Genomic DNA, 10,314 nt, shown 5'->3' on the forward strand with positions numbered 1-10,314 from the left:
GAAGCAGAAAACACAAAGGGCACACCGGACTCAGTGGCCTCAGTGAGTGTTTTGAGGCGATTTTTTCCTGAAAATTTGTGTACACTGGACAACACTGAAGAAACAGCACATTTAAAACATGATTCATACACAGCTCTGGAAATCAAAGGGCTCAGGTGAACTGAAAAGTCAGAAAAAGAAATCTAAATGGAATAAACGGCAGCTTAGACAAAACTCGTTGAAAGGAATAAATGATGCAGATGCACTGAATACAGGTGATCCCCTGGGGTTAATCGTAAATAATATCACTATTTAGAACATGGTACTTTATATACTGTTATTTCTCAACAGTATCAAAGAAGGTTTTGAAGATTCCACAGAAAACTCTTGACAAGAGAAATAGTTTAGGAGAGACTCAACTTCACCGGGCATGCATCAGAGGAGACCTGCAAATGGTCAAAGGCTTGATAGAAGCTGGAAGCAATGTTAATATATCAGATCATGCAGGTGGGAAAGCCCTTGCCTTGTTATGTGTATATTATTATCTTTCATCTATTTAATGCTTTCATGATGTCTTAGGTGGACAGGATGGACCGCCCTTCATGAGGCCTGTTCTAGAGGTTTTGTAGAAGCGGGGGCCGATGTAACCAACAGAGGGCTAAATGGATGCAACCCGCTGCATGATGCTGTTGCGTTTGGCTCATATGAGGTTCTGAATTTCTGTGATGATCTGTCCCAATTTTAATTGCCAGAACTCATGCACTATATTCTTTTTAAGTCAGACTACTTGTGTTATAGCCAGAATTATGTAATTGCAGCTAAAGCTCTATTATTCCAATTTGAATGGAAAACAAGTGTAAGAGCTGATTAATATTTCTGTAGTTTTCAATCTGATTCCCAGTTTGCCACCAGCACTTCACCAGCTCATTCACACTATCAGTCTGTACGCAAAAGTAAATGCAGTTTCAAAAGCAGTTAAAGTTCTGATCTTGATGTTTTATGCATAGACCGTGAGGCTTCTCCTTCTGTCTCCCTCGTGACAAGAATATGCAGGGACAGAGTGCAGCAGACCTCGCAGCACATGAAACCATCAAAGAGCTGCTTTTGACATTTAAAGGACCTTTTCGTAAACCTGTCCAGACAACTGACATTTCCAAACAGGGCTCTCAGCTTCTGGCTGCAGAGCAAATGCAGCCAGGTAAAATACTCTGCATGGAAGACACTGAAAAACAGTTTTTTTTATATCCATGGATATATTTAATGTATGTTGAGTTTATTTATTCACAGTTATTCTCAACAGATCAGTGTTTTCAGTCAGCAGGAGCAAGGATCGATTTTAGTCGCAATAGGAAGTCGAATTGCCTCATTAGAGATGGAATCATTCAACCTGGGGATGATAATTTAGAAATGAGACTTAAGGTACTTAATAAATCATTTGTCAGGTGCTGATCAAGACATTAGACCATTTCAAAGTTAGCTCGATGTTTTTCATAGTGTTTTTAAAGCTCTGATTAAAATATAGGGTTGTAGCCACAAGGCCTCTCTTTTGGAAAATGGATCTGTCAGAGCAGTGGCGTAACTTAGTAATGACGGGCCCCAGTGCAGGCTATTACAACGGGCCCCCTGGGGGTCACGGTTATGAAGCACATACAAACACACAGCGCTCGTGTCTAGAAGGGAACCCATATATGCAAATTTGTGCCTAACCTACTTAATTTAGACCAACTAAAATCAGTATCTTATCAGTTTCTTATATTAAATTGAACATCGAAACTCAAATTGAAACTCTTTGCATGCGTCTCTCTCTTAACACACACGGCTGGGCGCGCGCCTGGCCGCAGCAGCCAGAAGTAGCCTACCAAATTAATCGTGTTGAATTTTACAGTCAACAGCATGTGTTACCTATTGTATTTGCAAAGCACAGAAGGCAAGGTTATCAGAAGCATTGAGTGTTTCAGCGCTGTGGTGCTGAAATTACCGCAAACTTTTTTTTTTTACTTTTAGCAGAGTAACCCAGTAATCGCGGCAACCGCATTCCTCTCCGAAAAGCAAGAGACTAGATAAGAAAGAGGTCTAAAAATTATCAACACCATGTCCCGAATCATGGCCAACTTTAGCGGCAACAACCACACACAAATGTAATACCCACAAGCACATACACACAGTGGCGCCTGCAGGTGTACGGCTGTGCGCACTGTGCGTACCGTGAGCGCTCAGACTGACCTGAGATTTGCCCCGCAAACATTTCAGCAGTTATTATAGGCCTGTGTGTCCCGTATTTCTGTCGACTGAACCAGCCATGCCATTAATTATGAAAAATAGTAATTTAAAGCATTCTATAGATATATTTATCATGTCGGTGAAGCGCTCCTGTGCAAGACCAAGACGACAGAAAGCGCATCGTGTTTGTTTTCCTTATTTTACAAAAGCACAACGTTTTGTTGATATTGTGAATGCACACAAATAAAAGTAGACCCTTTACATTTCCGAATGTATTACTCTTACCTTTATGAGCAAAAATTAGGCGTATTTTAAGTTTCCACTATCAAGAAAAAAATGCAAGTGAGTGATCGCGCTGGCGCCTCCATGTCCTGCGAAGCGCCTTCAGCTTCCACTCTTCACACAAACGATTGGATATGCGCCTAATAGCGCACATTTATATCGTTTAAACATTTAAACTAACATTGTGATATGCTTAAACTGTTTTATATCTATAGATTTTATTCTAGGCAAGTCGTGATTATTTGAGAAGGCTAAATTGATCAAACATAGGTTATGATAAGCTTACAGTCTGCCGCTGGCCGCTTGGTCGTTACTTAAAAAAAAAACTTACATTTAAAACATAGGCAATGATAAGCCTCCGTCCGCCGCTGGCCGCTTGGTCGTTACTTTAAAAAATAAAAAATGCTCCAAACGTTTTTCTAAATTAACTTTTATTAGAAATTAAACTTTAACATTACATAGCCTATACACTCTCAAGGAGACCCCACATAAATGACAAAAAAAAAGAAAAGAATTAGTGCTGCTGCTAGGGTGTTTCTGTACAATGGCTGAGGGAGTGACGGCAAATTTGACGTCAATCTCAATATTTTTCCCCTCTTTTGGAAAGTCGTGGAAATGACATATAACAAATAAAACAAGACTATTCATTCTGTGTTATATTTTTATTTACGGGTGGGACGTGTGTCCCCACGACCCCCAGCCACTTTTTGCAACATCTCGCAGCAGGCACGGATGTACCTAAAGAAACATCTCCATTTGATAACAGATTCGTTGGTCTGTGTTAAACAACACGTGTTATGGCGAGCGCTCGTTGCTGATGTTATCAGTTCTCTCTTGGCACTCGTGCACAATGCGCAGTCTTCACACAGACCATCGTACGCTTTGTTCTGGTAAAAGCACAAAACAAAATGCACACAAACATGTCCTTGCTCTTGATATACAATCACTGATGAACACCTTTGGTTTTAATGAGAGAAGAAAAAAAACTACACGAGGGTGGATTAGGACCCAGAACCTCGGAAATGCTTGACAAAAGTTCTACCACTAGACCATTAAAGCTCACGTACCTTACTTGCGCGAATTTATATATTTATTCAGTTCTTGAATAAATAGATAGTACCTGAAGAATCTCGGTACTAATTGTATTTTATTATTAATACGTTCATTATTAATTTATATTACTATAGTCGCTTGCAATGTGGGCAGGGCCCGCGTGCGCTGCGGGGCCCCCCCGCGGCACGGGCCCCAGTGCGGCTGCACTGCCTGCACTGTCTGTAGTTACGCCACTGTGTCAGAGATGCCTGTGGCAGAGTCTTCCTCCTTCCAGAACAATGGGATGAAATAGTCCTGGAGAGTCAGTCCTCAAGTCCTGTCACCTCCGGTTTTGCACTGCGGTCAAGCCAGCCGCCAAATCGAAAAGCACGGTCAATCTAGCCGCCACGTTATTTCGAGGGTCGCGCATAAACTGCCTATTACGGTAAAACCGTCAGAGAACTGATCTGAATGCAGTGCTCCTCATCCGTGCCCCTGATCTGAATGCAGTGCTCTTCCAGCGAACGCGATTTTTTCCCAACAAACAGTCCGTAACTGTCTGATGTTGAATACCAAAATAAAAGCCGGACATCCCATAAGCATTAAGGGACCCCCCATAACTGACCTGCTTATGTTAAATATGTCATATTTAATTTTTAAGCGTTTTTACAGCATTGCTCATTAGAACCAATCACACATGATTCTGTTGAGCTTAGGAATGCAGTAACCAATCAGGCGTTCAGATTATTATTCAGAACAGAACGTTCTCACATGGTCCTCTTTTAGTGAGTGACGTGACATGTGGCCAAGTGATGGTGACCCATACTTGGAATTAGTGCTCTGCATTTAACCCATCCAAAGTGCACACACACAGCAGTGAACACACACCACATGGTCCTCTTTTAGTCATATTATAACGTTCCAGATATGACTTTAGGAGGACGTTCTGTATTATTCTATGATCACATAGCAACGTTACAAAGAGGACATTTGGGACATTAACAGAATGTTCACATATGGTCCTCTTTTAGTCATATTATAACGGGGTTATTCTTGTAATTTAAAAAATGGCTTTACAAAGGTAAAAATGCCCATAAAGGGTAAAAATCATTTTAAACTTGTTGGAAAAGATTCATTTCTGCCGCTGCTGTGAACTGACCACCACACAGAATCAGCTGTCCATGGCAGTCCTGCAGCACAACACACTCAGCAAAATATCGTCTGATTATCGATCGTTATCGATAAAATCCCAGAAAATATAGAGATATCATTTTTTGTTAACATCACACACCCCTAGGCTAGATATTTAATTCTTCTTTGCCTAGTGATTGTTCACTGATCATGGTAAAATAATCTTTTATCTTAGAATTAGGTTCTCAATGATAACGAGGACAAGACAAAAAATATGCATCATATGTATATAGAATTGTATTTCATTTGTATTTTTTTTTTATTATTATTGTGAGGGGGGGTCACTACTAATCAGTGTTCGAATTGTGTCAATCCCCCCCCCCCCCCACCATGTTTCAAGTTGTTTAAATACAGAGAAAACACCTATGGTATCAGTACTTCCTCATTCCTGCACATACTAGTTCTAATGGTATGACAAATGTTATAAGGATTTAGGATCAGATTTTCAGTTTCATAAATCCCAGTCTCATGTAAAAGCAGATATTACCCATGAGACTTAAGCATAATTTTAAAAGAATGTTACAAAAACAACAGCAGGTTCTGTGACATGCTATCCTTTGTACTGGTGCTGGTAATCGACTGCATGTTTTTCAAATATCGTTGTATCTAGTTAATACTATTTTGTTAAATAATTTATTCATTTTGGTCAATAGAGCCATCCAAAAATGACGTTTTCATGAACATCAGATCATTCACTTGGTCAGCAGTGAGGAGTTTTTTCCAAGCCATATACAGATACTGGGATTTCTTCGCCCAAAGTGAGGAGTGGACCTTTGAAACGTAAGAAAGGTGCTCCTGTAGCGCAAGTGTCTGTTCAAGCATCGAGAGAAAACTGTTTCAGTGTTATAAACTTTAATGTTAGGCCTATGACTTTTATAAAGTGCTAAAGTGTTGTTTTTCATTGTTGGTTTGTAAATATGAATATATTTGAAACGTCTTTGTAAACCTATTCGTTTCTTTGATAAGATGATGGTCTTGATACTAAAATAAAAGTCAACATATGACCCGTTCCATTTATGTAGGCTATATATGTTAACTAACCGCTATTTATCCCAGCAGTTACAGGTATAAGCGCGTTTCGAGTTGAGTTATTGTGTTTAAACACTCGCTTGTGATGCTAGGAAACGCCTAATATGTAGATAAGCCAAAGCTCGGGTACGAGTGGGCGGCAGGACGCCTCATACTGCCTCTCTTGAGTCAGACTGCTCAAAGTGAAGTCGGCAGTCCAAGAATTTACTCATCTTGAGCAGAGTTACGGGACGACTCCACGCAATCCTAAAGGCAGCTGTAAGTATACTGAACTCGATGGATCATTTAGAGATCGGTAAAACATTAATAAGTATCTCCATCGCATGTAAGTTTGTTACAGAATGCGCAAATTTGCTGTCAGTCTTCTTAATTCTATACTACGTAGTTTCGAACATATAATTAGTAAACTGTTTTCTTGGGTTTCGACCGAAAGACGTGATATTTGGGACATTCTACCAGAAATGTACATTATCTGTCCTTGACTTGTTACAGTGAATAAAAAGTATTACATCCAAAAAATGTCTAAAACGGACTGATGGTTGATTTCTGTGAGTTGTTCTGTAAAGGAATATGTGATTCATTAGGTTCTCAGATATTTTTTAATTTAATAAAAACACTTTTGAAAATTACAAATCCTGTCCTTGTCCTCAGCCAAATTGGACCTACAGCTTTCATAGTTTTGTTATGCTAAAAACTTATTTAGAAAAAAAAACTCCATCAATAACAAGTTTAAGTTGTTATCATTCACATCGACTGATTAAAAACATGAAATTATACATAAATTCTACAAATAAATACTATTTTACAACTGTCCCCATGTTTTCGGTCAGTCCTGTCACGTTTACATAAAACAACATAAAATGTGTGTAATGTGCCTTTAAAGGTATGACTAAAAGGAAGTGACATAATTTGACTGAGGTGAAGGGTGAGTTCTGTCATTGAATTGTATGATTTTAAGCTTGTTTTTGTATGATTTGTTTGAGTAGGATGAGCTAAAGGTTCAGGCCCTGTCACGGTAAAACATCCCAGAAAATAATGAATTTTTAAAAAATCCAAAACGTCTAAAAAAGTTACTGAAATTCCTTGATTGCATGTTAACAGTTTTTATGCTAGCATGCTAGCAGGCTGAGTAATGGCAGTTTAAAATTGAATAAATAGACATTACACTGTAAATCTGAAGCTTTTTATGCTCATCGACAAATTTTATTAAATGTATCCCTCTTTTACCTATGCCTATGTAGCACTGCATATTAGTATATTAATTGTATTTCAATACAAATGTCCCATTTATCTGTGTATCTGTCTAATCTGTGTGGCTCTGCGGCAAACTGAGCCGCTACTTTAGCAAAATTAGCGAACGAATTCCTTTCGGAACCACAGGTTTTACATCTGATATTCTTCCTTTGTCACACAGATTCATATATTGTAATGTTGAGAAACACAATACAGAAGACCGGCAGCGTGCAAGGTAGGCAAGTCCACTTCAGTTATATGATACAATCCAACTGAATATGATACAGTTTCCTGGCTAAATAGTTTTGTCAGAGGATTTGTGTGATTATGTCAGCCTTATTTCTAACACCTGTTTTACTTTGCCAACAGAATGAAAAGATGTGCTGTCTTACACTGGTTAAGATGCAAGTTCTATGTGTTTGTCGTGTCATTGTTTGTCGTGCTGAAGCTGGTGTACATCAAGATTTCAATGGACAACAGTATTTACATCGAACCCTATGGAGCTACACATAGATCACTCAGAGCTCAGCCTCTGAATGGCATTAACTGCACAGCCATTTATGAACTGGAACCGGTGGAAATTGGAAAGTCATTGGAGTTAAGGCGCAAAAACATTGTGCAAGTTGATGATGAAAGTATAGTTTCTTTCACTGCAGACTGCAAAAACGACATTGAACAAAGGGGCTATAATGAGGTCATCTTAACAGATGAGGAATGCAGCTTTCCAATTGCATACTCTTTAGTGGTGCACAAGAACAGTGCTATGGTGGAAAGAATTCTTCGAGCAATCTACACACCCAACAATATTTACTGCATTCATTATGACCAAAAGTCCTCGAAAGATTTTATTGCAGCTATAAAGAATTTGGAGAAATGCTTTCCAAATGTCTTCATAGCCTCTAAAATTGAGTCTGTTCAGTATGCACACATTACAAGACTTAATGCAGATCTCAACTGCCTTTCAGACCTGCTGAGTTCAGAGGTCAAATGGAAATATGTTATCAATTTGTGTGGCCAAGACTTCCCACTCAAGTCCAATTATGAGCTGGTGACTGAGCTCAGGAAATTGAACGGTGCAAACATGCTCGAATCAAGCAGGCCCAGCAAAATGAAAAAACAGCGATTTCAGTTTCGGTATGAATTGAAAGACGTATCATATGAATACCATAAAATGCCAGTTAAGACATCCATTGTTAAAGACCCACCACCGCATGACATCGAGATGTTTGTTGGGAGTGCTTACTTTGTCTTGACACGTGATTTTGTGTCATATATTATGACCAATCAACTGGCAAAGGATTTTCTGCAGTGGACAGCTGACACATATTCTCCTGATGAGCACTTTTGGTCAACAATGGCCAGAGTACCTGGAGTTCCTGGAGAGATCGGGAGATCTGAGCCTGATGTGACAGACCTGAAGAGTAGGACACGTTTGGTTAAATGGAACTATCTTGAAGGCCACTTGTATCCACAGTGCACCGGCACGCACAGACGCAGTGTCTGCATCTATGGTGCAGCGGAGCTCCGGTGGCTTCTGGAGGATGGCCACTGGTTTGCAAACAAGTTTGATCCCAAAATTGACCCTGTCATTATTAAATGTCTTGAAGAGAAACTTGAGGAGAAGCAGCATCAACAATGCCTGAAAAGAGTGTCTTAGGCCTTAGGGCCATGTTTTGGTTGAAATATATATGTTTGCTGCTGCACTTATGTTCGTTCAAAGCAATAGCTGATTGTATTTCCGAACCATTTACATTTCATCATGTTGCCATCCACTCTATGCTAGGTGAGTATGTTAATGAGTTTGCCTTTCAGCTTCATCTTTATATCTTGACCCAAAGATGTATTCATAGGTGCTTAAGCAATGAAGTATATATATATTTTAATTTATTTAAACGAATACTGTCAGATACGTAGTCCATCCTTTTCATTCTATTTTTTTACTGAATCAATCTATAAGTGAACTTTTGTAGGGCTTCAGCTGTGAGTGTTGTCTTAATTGTGTTTTTCTTTTGTGTCAAAAAATATAACTAAATAAAAAAAAACCCAGCTGAAAGAATATGCAGTGTAGTGAACTTTTAGCAATATTTAGCAATATTTCTCACTTTACAAGTATTATATTTGTAGTTTTGAATAGTCGTCTCAAAACAATGTCTGTATCAATGCCAGGGTGATGCTGTGTCATTTTAAAATTATTTATACAATAACTGACAATCTCTACTGTACATTCAATATTGTTTCAAATAAAGCTATTTAGCTCTTGTATTTGAGTCTTTCGCTTCCTCTTATTGTAACAGTTAAAGATTCACACCCATGTACTCAAATGTCACAGTATATTTGCCGTTTGTCAGTGATGAAGATGTCAAGCAATAGTTTGTTCCGGTCTTCAAATTTCATTTGCTGAGTAGTTCTCCATAAGCGTTGATAGAAGCTAAATTCTAGATAATATAAAATACTACTTATACAGCCATACACTGTAAAAAACCCCCCCAAAAAAACAAAAAAAAAAACAAAAAACAAAAAAAACATAGTTTTTTCAACGAAAAAACTAACAAACATCAAATGTGAAGTGTCATGCAGGGAATTCTGGGAATGTCAGTTTACAGTTTTTCACTTTAAATTATACAATGACTTGTTCTATATCACTTCCAAAAAATAAAGTTGGCCAAACTCATAGCTGTCTTTAAAGTGGAGATACAAGACCAATAAGAAAGCCTTAATTTCTTGACTCAACAACTCAATGGCTGGACAAAAGCACCTAAACTTTCACTGCAACAAGACACTGAAGCGTACACACCGAGTGAATTCCCAAAAGCCACTTTTTATAACTGATATGTCCCTTGAGACATTTTTAAAGTTTGCTTGTGAAGGACAATCTTTTTGCTGTTTTGGAAACTGAATGAATGTTGTCAAATACTATAATAGAAAGTTTGATTCTAAATGTTTGATTCTAAATGCAGTTAGTGCCAATGTCCTAAGTTTGCCATGTGCCAGTCTGTCTGTTCATTACCAGAGGGCTGGAAACATAGATTTTCTGAAAGGTTTTCACTCTAAAGACGTAATTGTACAGCATGTTTGACCCCTGAGGTAGCCAGCGGTGCTCGGTTTCCTCAATCTAAATGCAGTTTGACCAGCACATGCGGCTCCGTCGTAGTGTTGACAGTGTAAGTTAATGCACCCTGGAATGTAGACGCCTGCCAGGTTAAAACCTCTTTGGCCCTCTTAGTTTTTCTTATGTCTCAGACTCCACATTGATGCAAATAGTACAGAGAGCCCCCTGTTTAAGTTTAATTTATTTAATATCAGTTACTGCTCTGTGATCAACGGTTTGAATATGACTAACCAGTTCAT

General features: G+C 38.7%; 1 protein-coding gene across 1 annotated transcript; it reads left to right on the forward strand.

Moving 5' to 3' along the window:
* Window positions 1–5,944: 5,944 nt before the first annotated feature.
* Window positions 5,945–8,878, forward strand: LOC107703224 (beta-1,3-galactosyl-O-glycosyl-glycoprotein beta-1,6-N-acetylglucosaminyltransferase 4-like). The gene is made up of 3 exons (XM_016505774.1): window positions 5,945–5,991; window positions 7,148–7,201; window positions 7,336–8,878. The coding sequence occupies exon 3, from the start codon at window positions 7,337–7,339 to the stop codon at window positions 8,621–8,623; it is 1,287 nt and encodes a 428-aa protein (XP_016361260.1). The 5' UTR covers window positions 5,945–5,991; window positions 7,148–7,201; window position 7,336; the 3' UTR covers window positions 8,624–8,878.
* Window positions 8,879–10,314: the final 1,436 nt, after the last annotated feature.

Source organism: Sinocyclocheilus anshuiensis, unplaced genomic scaffold (genome assembly GCF_001515605.1).
Source record: "Sinocyclocheilus anshuiensis isolate Anshui unplaced genomic scaffold, SAMN03320099.WGS_v1.1 scaffold542, whole genome shotgun sequence".
NCBI lineage: Eukaryota > Metazoa > Chordata > Actinopteri > Cypriniformes > Cyprinidae > Sinocyclocheilus > Sinocyclocheilus anshuiensis.